Source organism: Mus caroli, unplaced genomic scaffold, assembly GCF_978045245.1.
Source record: "Mus caroli unplaced genomic scaffold, Mus_caroli_1 scaffold_9, whole genome shotgun sequence".
Classification (NCBI taxonomy): Eukaryota; Metazoa; Chordata; class Mammalia; order Rodentia; family Muridae; genus Mus; species Mus caroli.
The window spans coordinates 121,170,218-121,188,110 of NW_028227264.1; the positions used below are offsets into that span (position 1 = coordinate 121,170,218).

Here is a 17,893-nt window from a genome sequence, read left to right on the forward strand (position 1 = left end):
ATAGCTGGCTTTTTTTTTTTTTTTCAAATTAAAAAGAATTGGATATGAGTATTTGAGTCTGTGCCCATGATGTTGGAGGGTGTGAGTCAGATCCCTGGGAGCTGGAATTATATGTTGTGACCCATTTGCTGTGGGTGCTGGGAGTTCAAGCCCACCCTCTGTGAGAGTAGCAAGTGTTCCCAACCACTTCCATCCCTCATGTTTGGCTTTTATTTCATATATTCAATTTAATTTATATCACAGAGCTGTAAGAAACATCCCTTTATTGTCTAGTACTGTCTCTGACAAAATAATATTGACTATCTCCTCCAATTGCTCTAAAAGATTAATCCTGATTTACAAAAAAAAAATTTTGACCTAGAGTCTCTTCGCAAGCCCAAGTTGGACTCGAACCTGCAATTTTCCTGCCTTTGCCTCTCACATGCTGGGAGACAAATTAAAGAACTTAGGGAAGCACAGAAAACCATCACCACTACAGGATCGTCCCAGAAGGCAAAATCTCACCTACAGAGAAACTGTAACTGAAAAGTACAGAAGTTACTATTCTTGAAAAGCCAGTAACTCTTTTGATTCTGTTTAAGGATGGTTTTCCTGAGCCAGTGAAATGGCTCAGTGGGCAAAGGAGCGTGCTGCCAAATCTGATAACCTAAGTTCAGTTCCCGGAACCCATGTGGACTATCTGTGCCACAGCATGTATGAGACTGCGCGCCCACACATGCACACACACACACACACACACACACACACACACACGTAAAAACCGCCAAAAAGTAGTCATTTCCATTACTTCTAAATGGACAGGATGTATATACACACACCAAGTGTATATTACCAAGTCCTAAGATGCACCAACTGAAGACTTGACTTTTAACACAAGAAGGCCATGCAAACGAATAGATGGCACAAACACCAGACAGATCAGACTCCTTTAAGCCTGTTGTGAGGTCAGATAACAAGTCCATTTCCAGTAAGCTAGAACTCTGATCTTCCAAGTTAGGGTCATGGGAAATGCCCAAGAGTCCAAGGTTCGCCAATCTCTTACACAGTACTTATACTTAGAATTTTATCACCTATATAATTTAGATAAGGAATTGTACATCCACCTGTCTATTTGAAGTAAGCAATAAAGGAACCCTTTTAGAAAACAACAAAGGCACTTACCACTTAACTACGCTCCATTTAAGGGGCGACAAACCCAAATACGTAACGGGAAACCTTCCCTAACTGATGCTGCACTGCTGTTAAATAACTGTAAAGGACAGTATCATCACCAAGTGCGCATATGTCTCTAGTGGGTAACTGAAAACACATTTATCAGCCAAGATATATAAGACAAAGCTCTCTCTCTATACCAATATAAAAAGATGGGTCCGCAATAGTAATGGTCTGAAACTTTTCCAGGAACCCCTTCGGGACTAAAACATGACTCAGCACACCCACCGGATGCTTGCTATGTAAATCTCCCCAAATCCTGACAAGTGTATTATCTGGCATTCAACAAGTAAGTTATCTGTGATTCTGTAGGCAGTCTACTTCCTTTGATTGCTTAAAGCGAAAGTTACCGAGGATAAAACAGGTCTGGTGACATGGTGTAGGGACAAAAGTTCCAGGATTTCCCAACTCTACCTCTATGTCACCCATTTACTCCGGAGATAGCAGAGGTCCCGGAATGGGAAAGGTCGGGTTTTGACAGTTCTCGGGGAGAATCCGTCTCGGGACGCCTGACAGAAAACACCAGGGGAATGGATCCGGGAAATAAATCCAGCAGGTCGGAGAGGAACGAGAAGACAGGGGGGTTTGCATTTCGCTGTGTGCATTAAAAACGTCTCGTGCCGGTATCCTCGGGTGAGTCAACCCTCGGGAACGCCAGTCCGTCTAAAAACTGCCGCCGGCGGCAGCTGGACCAAGGGTGGGAGCGGCGAATCAACTCCGGCCAGGGCAGCCCCGGTGCCCGGGCGGCCGCCAGGGCCCATCCCGGGCCAGCGCGAGGCTGCGGGCTCCCGGGGCCGCGGCCCCGCGCTGACTCAGCACGCCGCCTCCCCGACCCCTGGGCGCGGCCCCGCCAGGCCCCTCCGGCCCCGTCCGCCCTCACCGGCCTCCGCCCGCCCCTCTTACCCCGCGAGTGTCCGCCGCGTACAGCCCGCGGCTCCGGGCCTTCTCGCGCCCCAGGCTACTTCCGGCTTCGCCAGCCCGGGCCACGGAGCACGTGACCGAGTGCGGGGCGCGCCTGCGCGTGCGTACTCCGCGGCGGCCGAGCTCGTCCGGCTGCAGTCTCCAGTGCGGGCGGGCGGAGCTAGGGGAGAGTGCGGGGCGGCCCGCGTGCGGCAAGGAGGTGACGCCCACGGCCACCCGTGGACAGCGGGCCGGCCGCCGATCGCTTTCGCAGAGTAGATGGGGCGGGTTTGTGTTTTAACGTCGCTTGGCTGCTGCGTGAAGCAAGTATCCGTTCATGCCATCAGTACTCTTAAGTCGCTTTCAGTTTCTATTTTTGAAAATGGTAACACTGGAGACTTTAAGCTTTGAACTTGACAACTTAAGAGGTAAACGGCTGTATGATCAGGTCCTGCTCAAGCAGGCATTCCTTACAAGGATTTGCTTCCACGGAAGCACGATGCACCAAATTCCTCTTTCTACCTCAGGCACCCTCCAGACCCAGGGCGAGCAGATCTTCTCGGAGGACCGGAGCGGAGAGTGGTTAAGGGCTGGCAGAGGCTTTGACTGAAACAGATAGGGGGCTGAAGCTGAATCTCTGCCCACTCCTAACTTGTTTTCATCAAACTCACAATGGAGATTTTAAAAGACCCACTCCAACGACTTCTTAGAAAGTTATTTTATTAGAATTTTAGACAGTTTAGGCAACAAAACCATTCTAACAGCAAATGCACGTCTTACAATAAAATCTATTTCAGTTCTGTTAATGACATGACAGATCCATCCAAGTTTCTTCCAACAAAAAAACCCAACGTTCAAAAGTTATGAAGTTTGACTAAGCCAAAGGACTTCACATGTTTACCACAGAAGTGATACACAGTAAAATACCACATAATACTTCTAAAAAAAGTCAAGCCACTTGTGAAACCATTAGCAAGCACAGAGACGGAAACAACCACTGGTCAGGCACAGGACTAACTCAGGCACCATAAAACCCCGTCTTCTCACCTGTAACAAATGAGATTCCCCCGAGAGAATTATTTGGGTGCTTGCTTTTAAAAATCAGGTACTCAATGAGGGAAAGGCTTCTTGGTCATGGCCAGACTTGGGTAATCTCAAGGAATGAAGATGAGCATCATTAGACATGATTACATTAAAATTAAGTTCCTTATGTATACGCTCTGATTTCCATGTCCTGATTTTTCAGGTCTAAACACGTGAGCCCTCTGTAGGGCTTTAGAGAGCCGTGTATGGACTCGATAGTACAGGAATACAAGCTAATACTGAGACCTGTGTTTTAATTCATTGGATTCTTTACAAGTTACGAGGTAGCTACCACTGCTCCCCATTTCTGACGGGGAAACCAAGGCAGGAAGAAGTTATTTAACTTGCTCAAGGTCCTAAAATCGGTTACTGGTGTTAAGTGGTGTTTGAACCTACTTAAATCTGGATCCAGAGTCCTCGCTATACAAGCTCATAACTGCTGTGCTCTGCTACACACTAATTGTACACTTGTACAATTCTGCTGGGCCCCACAGATGGTATGGCCTCTCCCACAGTGCACAGGATCCTACATAGCAAAGAAACACCTGGTTTCGCCTGTCTTGGTTGTTGTTGTTTTTGAAACAGGCCTTGGCCCCCTCTGAATGCAGTGATTACAGGCAGAAGCCACCAAACCTGCCCCATTTACCTATTTCTTAAAAATTGTTATTTATAGAAGTACTATATATACTTCACTATTTTTATCGTTCAAGAGATGAAATAGAGATCCTTAGCTGTCAATTTACTTCACTGCTTTTATTTTATAATGTAAGGAAAATGCTATCTCTTCTGGAGTTAAAAATCAGAAAATGATTCTGGGTTGGGGGGGGGGGCGTGGGTTCAAGCTCACAAAGTGCTCGATGGACAAGATGGGGGCCTGAATTTGGATCCTATATCAAACCTTGGTGGCAGTCAACACCTGCAACCCGGGACTGGGACCTGGCCAAAATACTGAGTAGAATAATACAGTTTCATATAATTACCTGCTTCAAATAATTCAGTTCTTATCCACCCCCTACACACACATATGTGCACATATAAATTCACTTTAAAAAGATTTTAGTAAATATATATCCTTGGACAACACACAGCCAAGGAGGAAAAGAAGACAAATCTCTCCTGAAATCTTGTGTCCCCTCCCTGTTCTGTGGTGCTAGGGATGGAAATTGGGTCCTCAAGCAAGCCCTCGACCACTAAGTAATCTATACTCTGCAGCAGACGCCAGGCTTTTACTGACTGCATTCCTAGACAGACTCTCGTGCAGTCCAGGCTGACCTTAGACTCACTATGTGGCTGAGCATAACCTGGCCCTTCCCCTTTCCGTTCCTCTGCTTTTGCGAAGTGCTTGGGATAGAAGTCGGCCGTCGCTGGCATTTACAATACAGACTTAGATTTCAGTGTAAGCGCCTGCAGCTGAGTTGCTGGACTTCCAATCTGTCTTTCCCAAGGCGCCCGCCGACACAACTGCTCTTCTGGCTTTCTCCTGTCTGCCGCACGAAGCAGCACACATAGTAATTGACTGCAAGTCATCAACACACGGGTGGTCAGACTTGGTGCTTCTCAGCTTAATCCCAGCAGCAGGGAGGCAGGCTGTTCTGTATAGTGAGACCCAGTCTCAAGGCAAAACCAAACAAACACATCCAAGCGGGCGGGCTGTGCTCTGAGGACATCTAATATCATAGAAAGACGCTGGGCTTTATAACCCATCACAGCTGGACAGAGTCGGTTCTTGCTGCATTTAAAAAGGACTCAACAGACCTATGTGTGAGTGACCTCCGGGGCACAGTCTGTGAAATGAGGAACCCACACTCCCATTTGCTGATTGCTAGGTGGGAATCAGTGTGACTAAGGTGGGGAAAGGAGGTTCTTTGTAATAATTCCGGAAAAGACTTGGTGTATTTCACTATGTAAAATTTATTTTTTATAAAAAAATGTGTGACACCAGCACCTTCTTCTAAACTGACTTAATTAGGAAGCTATTCTCTTATAGAGTACACATTGGCATTGAAATAGTTTAAAGAAATGTAATGGCTATCTATGAAAGATTTCGTTTTGATTGTTACCCCACAGCTTATGTGTCTGCACACACAGAACCGAACATTCCCAACTTTACATTCGATTTGTTAGTCAGTTTTCCACTGCTGCATTTTATAAAGAACTTTAAAGTTTCATAAAAGGAAAAAAATTAAGGAACTAGGATAAATCTATGTCTTATAACAGCATTTTTACATAAACAATTTAAACCGGCATGCAGGCAACGTCTCTTGTTGTCACATACCTTTTTTAGGGAAAAATTACACCCATTTTACAGAAAATCCCACATACACCGCAATATGCTGGAAACAATGCTAAAGGACCAGTGTAGATGGTGTGCATGCACGCACACCCACACACACACACAAACTGCTTCTTTATGAATTATGAACTGGAGGAGTTCCTGATCATGACAGGGGCCAGGAGGTCCAGTCCTTAGGGTTTTGCTCTCTGGAAGAACACCTGGAAGACAAGCATGGTAACAGCACACATGTCAAGACAGGATGGTTTTTTTTCCCCCCCAAGGCTTCTGGATCGCTAGTCACTCTTTGGTAACAACCAATATTGCTATAAGCAATAGCAGTCAGAGGATATAGCTTTTGGAAGATTTCTATTTACTAGTAAAATTAACAATACAAAATTAAATTTAATGGAAAAAAAGTCAAAGATAAAGACTGAAGCCTTCAGCCTTCAAAGAGCTGCTGTTTATTTGGTGATCAGTAGGTATTTACAGTTCAATATTCAAGACCATCAAAGAGCAGGCTAGCAGTCAGGCCTGGCCCTGGCCAGCACTGCAGTCCACACCCAGTGATGTGAACTAAGTACACACTAGAAATAGCAGACAGCAGGCAGTGAGCTCTGACAGGGACACTTAGCCCATATGCATGTGCCCAAGACCTCAAGAGCCAGCATTCACCTGACAAACTATATGCAGAAAAACTGGGCACTGTGACTCACATCCGAGATTCCAAAAGCTATGAGGCTGAAGGGAGAGACACTGGATTCCAAGCTCCCCTGGGCTACATAAGAGAGATCCTGTCTTAAAAGAAAGCCTTAAAGGAAGCCATCCCTCTCAGTTGGCTTCAACTGTTGACATAGCCTAGGTTCACCAAAGGAATCACGACCAAGGGACTGACATCCTGTCTATCGAGGACTGGTCTGTGGGACTATGTCTTGACTCTGAATTGATAGGAGAGGAAGCAGCCGGCTGTGGGCACCACCACTCCCTGCGTAGGTGGTTTGGGACTGTGTAGGAAAACCAGCTACGCTTGCTTTAGCCTGTGATGATTCAGCAAGCCGTGTTCCTTTGTGGTTTTAGCTTCAAGTTCCTGTCCTGACTGCCCTCAAGACTGACATGACCTGGAGGCTGGGTGAGCTCTCCCTGCCTTAAGTCACCCCTGGCCACGCTATTTGCCCCATCTCCGGAATGAAGCGGACAGAACACAAGCTGCACGGGTAAGCGGAGACAGCGCCAGCGACCCCAGCGGAGGAGGAGCTGGGGGTAAAGCAGGTCTGAGAACAGTAGAGGGGATTCTTACAAGAGCAGTAACTGTAGTCTGGTATCAGAGGAGGCACATGAGCTCGCCTTGGTACACAGAGTTCCCAGGAAGGCCCTGTAGAACAGTGAACCCTCGAGGGAACGTCTGATCTGTCAGCCTGGCTGGGACAAGGGAAGGGACACTGAGAAAGAATAACGGAAGCCGTCAGCAGTGACCAGCCAACTCTGGACACAACGGGCACAAAAACCGTTTCCAATCACAAGAAAAATGCTAGCAGGGGAGAAGGTTCAGCCATTATGGGTAATGGACGCTCTTCCCGAGGTTAATTCCCAGCAACCACGCGGTGGCTCACAACCATCTGTAATGGGATCTGATGCCCGCCCCCTCTTCTGTCATGCAGATGTAAATGCAGATAGAATACTTATATATACATAATGTAAAAAAAAAATTCTTAAAAAAAAAAAAAAAAACTAAGGTGGGAAAAGGAGGCTCTTTGTAATAATTCCAAAAAAGACTTGGTGTATTTCACTATGTAAAATTTATTTTTTATAAAAAAAAATGTGACACCAGCACCTTCTTCTAAACCGACTTAATTAGGAAGCTATTCTCTTATAGAATACACATTGGCATTGAAATAGTTTAAAGAAATGTAATGGCTATCTATGAAAGATTACGTTTTGATTGTTACCCCACAGCTTATGTGTCTGCACACACAGAACCGAACATTCCCAACTTTACATTCGATTTGTTAGTTTTCCACTGCTGCATTTTATAAAGAACTTTAAAGTTTCATAAAAGGAAAAAAAAAATAAGGTACTATACCAAGAAACTGTTGTCACTGAGAGCTGAGCCGAGCCTCTGTTAGTGTGATGCACACGTAGCCAGACTCAGCAGAAGCCCGCAGTGCAGGACCCACCGCAACCCCCTCTCCCCCCAAGCAAGGCTTCAGCGACTTCTGAGGATGCTTTCCTTGTTTTTGTGGATGCTTCTCCCAAATTTAAGAGAAACATCCTTCCTTCATGCTGGTAACCAACGAGAGACAACGTTTAACTGAAAGGAAGGCAAATGCTATCTAACGTCTATTTAGTTTCGCTGTGGGTGTTTCGCTATGCTAGGAATTGAACCCAGGAACTGTATGTGCTAGGCAGTGTTCTACCACTGACCCACCTCCAGCTCTTGATTTAAGAATTCTTCTACCTTGAGCCAGGGAGCCACTTACTTGTAACCTGTTACTGAGAAGTTTCCTATGCGGGCCGGGGCTCTGCTTTCCAGTTTGCTTACATAAGTCTTTCTCAGGCGCTGAGACGCGGTGCTGGACTCTGTGCTTTAAGAACACACAGCTCGCTGTCTTCTAACCTTCCTGGTTCTTCCATCTTCTAGTGCCCACATACTTACATCACACAACTATACAACAAGGAATGCCCAAACACTGTTCTCATACCAGTATATTCAGGAATTAGACAGTTAGTGCCAATATCTGATTTTAAAGATCTTTTCTAAGAGCTTACTTCATGAAGATTCACAAAAACTTCTACAGTTACATCTTCTTAAACAAAGACATTCCAGAGTGAGTTAGTTAAACGTTGTCCTCAAAGGTTACCAAAGAGACGACCATTTCCCAATTACCTACCTTTAGGTAATTTTTAAAAACTTTAGCATCAGGCTGCTGAAGTGCTTGACAGAACTCCTGGGTGACAAGGAAGGGAAGACAGGAAACTCCATTTAAAACAAGCCCGTGGTATTCTTATTACATTATGGTTAGTTAACAAAAACATCTTATATCATAACCGCTTTACACGCTTAGCACAGTAATGTTCAGTATGTGTGCAGCAGGTCTTACAGTGTCTGTCTTTCTGCACAAACGAGTATGTCTAGCTGAACAGGAAGCTGCGGGTCCCAGTGAGAGACCCTGTCTCAAAAACCAGGTGGCGGCTCCTGAGAAATGATACCCAAGGTGGACCTCTAGGGTCTACAAGGATGAACACACACACACACACACACACACACACACACACACACATACACACGAAATCCTGTTGTACAGAACAAGCACAGATAAACTTTGTGGACATTGTGCTAAATCAAACAACCAGTCACAGAAAGACCAAGGGGGAAAAAAAGACACAATTCTACTTTTATGAGGCCTCTAATAAAACAGTTAGCTATAGAATCACAGTGTAGTAGGGTGGCTGCCAGGACCTGGGAAAGAGAACTCAGTACCTAATTATGTAAAAGGACCTGTCTAATGTACCTAGTGCTGTATAAACACAACACTGGCCCTTAACACTGTACACAAGACTTAAAAATGTTAAGCTACAGGGGCTGGAAAGACGGCTCAGCGGTTAAGGGCACTGACTGCTCTTCCAGAGGTCCTGAGTTCAATTCTCAGCAACCACATGGTGGCTCACAATCATCTGTGATGAAATCTGATGCCCTCTTCTGGGGTGTCTGAAGACAGCTACAGTGTACTTACATAAAAAAAAATGTTAAGCTACATCCTGTGTGGTGTCTTCTTATTGCAATGAACCTGAACAAACCCGCCAAACACTGTTGAAGAATAAGCACATGTGGGAGTCCATGTGAGCCAGTTTTCGGGCTCGGTGGCCGATCGGTCATCCTGTTGGCCCCTTTACGCATAAGCGTCTGACGCCAGCTGACATTTAGATTCAGTCTGACACTAGCTGCATGAACCACTGCACAGGATCTAACAAAACATGGCTATTTACTCTAAGTGTCAACATACAGATAACCTTCTAAGCACCCATCTCAAAACAGAACTTCAGATCGACAATCAGACCCCAACAATCAGACCCCGACAGACATCACCCCAGGCTGAAGCTCTTGCACCTGGTGCTGTTGTCTTGCTTGTTCCCCCTCTCCTATCCCTTTCCTTCTTCTCTTTTTGTCATGTCTTGCACATGGTAGACGAGCAAGCATGATATCACTCAACCGCACACCAACAGACAGACTCTTCGTATACTGTCATCTCTGTTGGCGGGCTACAGTGTTTCTTCCTTTTTCTTCTGTCTGCTTTTCAAAAGACGTTCACTCTGCAGCCCAGCTGGGTCAGAACTCACTGGATGATCTAAGGTAGGTTTGTTCGGATTCATGACAATCCTCCTGCCCTAGTCTCCTAAATGGTGGGACTGCATGCATGGGTGACCACACAGAAAAGAAAGTGACTATAATGAATTTTGATTTTTAAGAAAATTAATTTGTTTTCATGTGTATGTGCTTGCATGAGTTTATGTCCACAAGCCCTTAGAGGCCATCTGGGTTATCTCTTGGTCCCCTAGGTTTGGAGTTATAGGTGGTTGTGATCTCACGTGTGGGTGCTGGGAAGTGAACCTGGGTTCTGAGCAAGGGCAACCAGCGCTCTAGACCACTGAGCCTCATGATGCTGATTTTTAAAATAATTTGTTAGCAAAATCCAGGACCTTCCTAGGTAACAACGTAAGTAGCCACACCCAATCTCTCACAATTTCCAAACAGCGACACACAAGTAGCATTTGTACACACAAGCTCCACCTTCTGTGACGTGCAAATGTATGCAGCATCGGGTTTGGGCAGTCCTCAGACCTCAATAAATGTGCTAAGTATGCCAAGTGTGGTTCCAGGCAGGCCACTGTGATGTCCACACCCTGTGGAGGATGCAGCCGGGGCTGGCTGGGCAGCCAGAGGCCAGTGAGAGACTGACTGTCTCCTGAGGATGGCACTTGAAGCTGTCCTCCAGCCTCCACATGTGTGCACACATGCACACATGCCATGAAAACACATGCACACAGAAAAGGAAAACGTGTGCCGCTACAGACAATGTTACTATTACTGTGACCTATCCCTTACGGAATAGGAAGAAATTAAATTTGTATAGGAGTTTAGTAAGACTAAAAACATAACATTATTCCCATTCAGTTTCATGGCTGACTTCTAAGTCTAGACTCCAGGCTACTCAGCAAGACAAACTGAATGCTAGCTGGCTTTCTTGAATTAAAACTTAGATTTGAAGTATAAACTCGCATTAATTTAATAGAATTATAAACTTATGAATAAATTTAATAAAGTCTTAACATCTTTAGGAGAGCTCGTACCTGAATTATTTCTGGAGCAACTTGTAGGGAGGGCAGATATTCTTGTTGAAGATACTGAACACACTCAGGGCCCTGCGGATGAAAAGAGAACTGAGCCATCATCTTTCTGGGCATTGGTAATGCTGGAGAAGGGATAGGAACAAGGCATCTATGCTTTAAAGGCAATACAGTATGACGATGGAGAACACACACTGCCTCGGGGGGCTGGAAGCCTGACTCTGTACCAACTTAGTCAAGCTAAGCTCCAAGCCCCCAGGCTCCATCTGAAGACTGTGGTAAGTAAGTACCTGTGCACATGACACACAAATAACGCACTGTGTAGTTAATACAGAGCACATGGCAAATGTAAATTCGTGGAGTTAACACTAGGCATCCAGTACTTGTTAACATTAGTGCTAAGTACTGCTAAAGCCTGTGGCTAAAGCCACAACCTCCTGAGTAGTGAAGGCCAGCAGAGAAGGGTGGTCCTGTCACCTGGTCACCGAGCAGAGCAGCTCGTGGGGGCATGGAGAGAAGCCTCTGAGTGGCCTAGGCTAACGGCTGACTTCCCTTCTCCAGCCAAGCAGGAAGCAGAGGACAGAGGGCATGAGCGCAGACCAGGCCAGGCAGATGGAGTCCTGGCTCCCCAGTGGGTAAAACCTATCAAGTCAGTTGTGGCTTATTCCTCCTTCTGGGAGAAGGGTGCTAAACTGGGGGTGGGGGTGGGGGGGGCAAGAGAGAGAAGGCCAAAAATAACCCTAAGTCTTGCTGGTTCCCAGTGACCACAAAGGAACCCAGGACACTTTGAAAAACACTTCCTTTTTAGCAATGTTATTTCTGAGAGAACAGCTATAAAAATTTTTGAACCTAGTACTTTAGAAAACGAAAGGAACAGCAGTAGGTGTGTCTGAATTGGGTCATTGTTTTGCTTTGGTCCGGCATGTGGAGGCCAGAGGTTAGTACCGGGTGTCTTCACATACTGTTGTGTGCCTTATTGTTCAGACAGGGTCTCTCCTTAAATCTGGAGTTGGCCAACTTGGCTTGGCTGGCCAGTCAGTAAACTCCAGGGAAGATCTACCTGTCTGGACCTATCCCTCTCCACAGCACTGAGAATACAGATCTGCACAGCCATGTCTGGCTTTTGCCTGGATGCCGAGGCCCTAAACATAGGTCCTTTCGGAGATGGCAGCTGATGGACTGAGCCATCTTCCCCGCCCTGCATCTGGTAACTCCTAAGGGTTAGTGAGTTGGTGGTGCCAACCGAAAAGTAACCCAACAGACTCAGTGGTGCACTCTTGAGTGTGAAGTTGGCCTAGCCGTCTCAAAACAAATCCAAAAGCATTCCCCCCGTTCTTCGGTGCACCTCTCCCTGCCTTAACATCTGGATTCCCATCTACCATCATAGCACTCCTCCATCACGGGATTCCTTTACCTCCTTTCTGCCTTCACTCATGCACCGGACTCAGACGGGCCTAGGTCTCAGCCTTCCAACCCCTCAGGCATGCGACGTCTGTGGGAATGTCCCCTGCATGGCTCTGCGGAGTCTGAACTTTTCCCCTCCCAGAGTTCACCCATCCTGCTCATTTCCAATGCCCTGCCCACCATTCTTACCTCTTAAAAGAGGGAAACACACACACACCCCTAAAAACCCAGGATTTGGGCAGGGGAACTGATGGCTCAGAAGGCAAAGGTATTAGTTACAATCCTGACGACTGCGTGCGATCCCGGGGTCGGGACGCACAGTGACGGAGACACGTGACCCTTGAGAGCTGGCCTCTGACCTCTGTACCTGTGCTGTAGTGCACACACATCTACCCCTCTCTCTCTCTACCTCTCTCTCTCTCACACACACACACACACACACCTACTTTACATACACACACATCTACATCACACACACACACACACACACACACATCTATCTACATTACATACATGCACAAGCACACACACATGAGGGGGAGAGGGAAAGGGATATGTATTTTATTCTGGGAAGTTAAACTTGTACTCAAATATTCGAAATCAGGAAACAGAAACAATGAAAAATCTGTGACTGAATCAGGGTTTTTTTTTTTTTACTGATTTAGAATGAAGACAGTACTTCAGAGCACCATTATTTATGTCGATTGATCTTTCTGCATGTGCACCTGTGTGTCAGAAGAGGGCATCAGATCCCTTTATGGTCATGAGCCTCCACATGGGTGCTGGGAAATGAACTCAGGTCCTCTGGAAGAGCAGCCAGTGCTCTTATCCGCTGAGCTACCTCTCCAGCCCCTGAACAGCACCCCTAACTGCCTGTCTTCCGGCATCCTCAACTCAAGCATCCATGTTGTTAGTCTCCTCTGCCCTTGGCTTTCATATCAGACTGTTGGTTTTCTTTTTAGGCATCTGTGTGTATGTGTGTATCTGCGTGTGTGTGTGTGCGCGTGCGCGCGCACCCACCAAGCTATTTAGAGACACTGCTGGCCTTACATTTATTATATACTTTGTTTATATATAATATATACAGATAGTGGACATAGTGTTGAAGTGAGAATCTTCAACTCCCTGTCACAAGGTCTTGCGCGCGTCCGACTCGACCAGCAAGAACAGTTTATTGGGAGAGCTTGATTGCAGAGAAAAGACCCTCAGCCCAGCCCTGGTGCTGCTTTATATAGGCCTAGGAGAGGCGTGTCTCACACCTGGATTGTGTTGTGTTTGGTTGATGCTTACTACCTCATTTGCATTCCTACATCTGATTGGTTACTTTCTCTCTTATCTGATTGGTTACTTTCTCTCTCTTCTGATTGGTCAATTTCTCTCTCTTCTGATTGGTCAATTTTGGTCAATTCTCAAAACCTCATCTTGGCAAAAAACTTTCCTGCCTATGTATGCGTGGTGGCCAGCGGAAGCCTGTGCCACTCTGCAAGGGCACATGTGGCTTCCCACAACAAGGAGATTCAAGTTAAGAGAAGCAGAGGTGCTAAAGCAGAGATCTCGCTCCTTATGGGGACAGGGAACGGGCTGCTTTGCAGTGAGCTGCAGTCTGAGGGAACGCTGGTAAGACCACAGAAGTTGGAATCAAGAATTTTGGGGGAGCCGGGCGTGGTGGCGCACGCCTTTAATCCCAGCACTCGGGAGGCAGAGGCAGGCGGATTTCTGAGTTCGAGGCCAGCCTGGTCTACAAAGTGAGTTCCAGGACAGCCAGGGCTACACAGAGAAACCCTGTCTCGAAAAACCAAAAAAAAAAAAAAAGAATTTTGGGGGGCTGGTGAGATGGCTCAATGGGTAAGAGCACCCGACTGCTCTTCCGAAGGTCCAGAGTTCAAATCCCAGCAACCACATGGTGGCTCACAACCATCCTTAACGAGATCTGGTGCCCTCTTCTGGAGTGTCTGAAGACAGCTACAGTGTACTTACATATAATAAATAAATAAATCTTAAAAAAAAAAAAAAAAAAAAAAAAGCCGGGCGTGGTGGCGCACGCCTTTAATCCCAGCACTCGGGAGGCAGAGGCAGGCGGATTTCTGAGTTCGAGGCCAGCCTGGTCTACAAAGTGAGTTCCAGGACAGCCAGGGCTACACAGAGAAACCCTGTCTCGAAAAACCAAAAAAAAAAAAAAAAAAAAAGAATTTTTGTTAAAAGAAAAACAGTACATTTTTTTAAATGTTGGCAACTAATTCAAGTTATCTGAATCTAAAGTTGTGTTGATTTATACACACGACTTACTACTGACCAAGAACTCGGCGGTGTTTAGAAGGATTCAGAGTCTCTATTCATTGGCACCTGTAACCCCAACGTGCGAGAGGCTGAGGCAGAAGGACTGCTGTCAGTTTATGCCAGGCTGGGCTACTGTGTGAGAACCTGTCTGGACAAGCTAATAAATAAGTCAACTAGTAAATAAAAAATAAACCAACTACTCAGAGGCTGGAGTAATACCTCCGTTGGCAAATCACTTGCTGCAAACAAGAGGACCTGAGTACCCCCCCTCCTGCCCCCCAGCACCTACTTTAAACCCACAATAGTTCCCTGGGACGGCCTGCCAGCCATCCTAATAGTGAGCCCCAGATCTCATCGATAAACCCAGTCTCAGAAAAAGACAAGGACAGTAACATCCGAGGGTGACCCCTGACCTACACAAGCGCACATGCACATCCTTGGTGGCAGCTTCTCACCTGTGCACACACAGGCACACACCCACACATGGAGAAGGGACAAGGCAGAGAAATGGGGCTGTGCAGAAGTTGAACTTCTGTGACCTACAGTGTGAAGGACAGCCACAGTCAGGGTTGCTTTCACTCGGGCTGACGTCACCTCGGGAAGGGTTTATAAGAACACAGTCAGAACCAATTGAAGGCAAAGATGGGTACACTGAGGTGAAGGAGCTAGGGCTCAGTGCTCTGAGGTGAAGGAGCCAGGGCCAGGCCTTACCCGTTTGAGATGGATTGTTTTCAGAGTCACGGCACACTCAGAAAGCGCCTGTAAAAAGCAAATTCAAATGTTAACACGGGCGGTTCTTCACTACAAAGCCAGCCTTCTATCCCTCCCGCCTTCAAGCTACTGCACGGAAAATATTGGCAGCTGAATGTGTGCAAAGCGTGAACAGTGGCAAAGTTACAAGACCGCACAGAAAACAGCAAAGACCAGCCCTGGAGCTGGAGAGAGCTCAGTGGTTAGGAGCACCGGCTGCTCTTCCAGGGGACCAGGGTTTGACTCCTAGCACTGTCTGTTCACAGCCATGAGTGACTCCAGTCCAGGGGACCTGACTCCCTTTTCTGTTCTCTGAGGGTACCAGGCTTGCAGACAGCACACAAGCACACATGGAAGGGAAACTCCCATAGACATGAAACAGACACGACTACCCAGTACAGTCCTACTGTAGTACGCAGGCGGGCATTACCCAACTATGGAGACCTGAGAAAACAACTCTCTCCCATACAGTGAATGCTCTGAGATCTGGGACCCGTCACCCGGGAAGAAGGCTGCCTTTTAACACCCTCAGTGGTAGGGGACGCTGCTGAGCAGAGTGGCAGGAGCAGGGCGTGATGGTGGGCACACTCCATCACTCTGGAAGTCTGCAGGCAAGAGGACTGCCTATAGTCGGAGGGCAGCCTGGTGTGCACAGTGAGATCCCGGCCAGCGCCATCCACAGAGCAAAACCGAAGTGAGGAGGGACAGAAAGTACGGGACACTGAGGAGGAGGCCGGGAGAGGAGGAGGAGGAGACAGGTGGGAGAGAGAGAGAAAGGGCGGGGCGAGGAGGAAGGAGGGCTTAGTGGTGAGGCACCTGTCTAGCCTGGGACACCCTCAGCTCCATCCCCTGAACACAAAAATAACTTGATGAACGTTGTCACAACCCAGGCAACAAAGCCACCCAGTCATGAGAGACACTGGAGGTCTACACGGGGTAAACAAAGCCTGGGGGGCAGGAGTGGGGAGGGAGTGCTCGCTCACCAATACTGTCTGTGCGTCTGCCAGGTCAAAGGTCTGCTTCAAAGGTGCCAGGAAACATGCTGGGACGATGTGCTTATAAACAAAGTCGGCAAAGCCCACAGGTCCGTCCTTGCCTCCTGCCGAGAGAAGCCAAGGTTTGGTATCTTGCTTCAAAAGCCAGCCAGCCAGCCAGTCCAAGTCAGGGACAACCATTCCCGGCTCCTGCTTCTGTCTGGATCAGAAGTCCTTGCCGCTTCTAACTCTCCCATGAAGCGGGTTGTGGGATGAAGGGTTGAAAGCAGTTCTCGGGCTGGAGGTGTTGCCTACTGGAGGCCCACTGACTAGAATACCCAAAGCCTTGAGTTCTTGTTCTAGTACTGGGGGAGGCTGGGGGAGGGTGGAGAGGCAGGTGGGGAGGAAGGTGGATAAAATCTCAAAAAAAAAACAAAACCTCGCCTCACCCCAGAGCTCCACCAGCTTTGAGAGGATAATAAAACACGTTTTCTGTGCAATCGGATCTGGATAGTCAACGGCTCCTTGGATAACAGTAACCAGCACCCGTTCTACATTTTCTGCACCTGGAGAGAGAAAAACAAAAAAACCTACACTTTAACTTCAAAAGGAAAACACAACCGGAAGCATGCATTTCAAAACATGCAGTTAAGTCAAAACACACCTACAGCGTTAGAAAATCCTGTCACTTAGTCCATTAACTGAGCACTTAATTTCTAAGCCAAGATTCCTTTAACAGTTTGATCCTCTGAATTTTTTTTAAAAGACCTTGCTGTGCAGACCAGGCTAGTCTTACAATCACAGATGTCTGCATATTTTTGTCTCCTAAATACTGAATTTAAAGGCACCATGTGATGGTTTTAACGAGAATGGCCCCCTTAGGGTCACATATTTGAATGCTTGGTCCACAGAGGGTGGACCCAATATTTGAAAAGGATTAAAAGTATGGCCTTGCTGCAGGAGGCGTGGCCTTGCTGGAGGGGCGTGGCCTTGCTGGAGGGAGGTAGTCGGACTTGTGGGCTTCAGAAGCCCACATTGTTTCCAGTCAACCTGCTCTCTCTGCCTAGTGCCTATGCTCCAGCACCATGCCTTCCCACTGCCATGCACCCTGCCATGCTGGTCCTGGGCTCACTCTCAGACACTATAAGCACCAAGATCTTTATTCTCTAAGTTGTCTTGGTCATCAAAGCAATAGAAAACTAGCTGAAGACACTCACTGTGCTCAGTTTAATCCCCTTTTCCTTTTTTAAGTAAAGGCCTCAAGAACTCGCCCTGAATGCTGTGCAGTCAGGACGGCTGTGCATCTGACTGACCTGCCTCAGCCTCAGCCTCCCGGGTAACAGGGATTACAAGCCTGCACTACTGTGGCTGGCCAGTGCTTGTTATTAACTTTAACGATTCGCACACACTGCACGGCGTGCACCATACCTTGATTCGCGATCACCTCACTCATCCCGCTGCCGGTGACCGTCTGCAGGAAGGCGAAGTAACTCCTCCTCAGCATCTGCTTCTCCAACGCCGCCGACTGGTCGTTGTCTTCCGCTGGTCGCAGCAGCACTTCAAAGATAGCGTGAAGCAGGGGCATGAACATCTGCTGTAAAAACGGGGACACCTGCATCTGGAGGGAAGAATGACTGTTACTGCACCTCAGTTGTGATGGAGGAATGTAACGTGACAC

At 47.2% G+C, this 17,893-nt stretch overlaps 2 protein-coding genes across 5 annotated transcripts in view; both read right to left on the reverse strand.

Moving 5' to 3' along the window:
• Positions 1 to 2,219, reverse strand: part of Tbk1 (TANK binding kinase 1) — a 36,980-nt gene extending 34,761 nt beyond the window's left edge. Inside the window, exon 1 of the mRNA XM_021174318.2 lies at positions 2,116 to 2,219. The gene's annotated coding sequence lies outside the window, so the exon portion shown is untranslated. The remainder of the gene's footprint in view (positions 1 to 2,115) is intronic.
• A 2,867-nt stretch (positions 2,220 to 5,086) lies between these two features.
• Xpot (exportin for tRNA) overlaps positions 5,087 to 17,893 on the reverse strand; it is a 37,825-nt gene continuing 25,018 nt past the window's right edge. For all 4 annotated transcript variants that reach the window (XM_029482160.2, XM_029482161.2, XM_021173649.3 and 1 more), the window contains 7 exons: positions 17,644 to 17,833; positions 16,665 to 16,781; positions 16,225 to 16,340; positions 15,203 to 15,250; positions 10,814 to 10,885; positions 8,356 to 8,412; positions 5,087 to 5,688 (listed from right to left, as the gene is read on the reverse strand). In XM_029482160.2, coding sequence (XP_029338020.1) covers positions 5,662 to 5,688; positions 8,356 to 8,412; positions 10,814 to 10,885; positions 15,203 to 15,250; positions 16,225 to 16,340; positions 16,665 to 16,781; positions 17,644 to 17,833 — 627 coding nt within the window. In that variant the 3' untranslated portion in view covers positions 5,087 to 5,661. The remainder of the gene's footprint in view (positions 5,689 to 8,355; positions 8,413 to 10,813; positions 10,886 to 15,202; positions 15,251 to 16,224; positions 16,341 to 16,664; positions 16,782 to 17,643; positions 17,834 to 17,893) is intronic.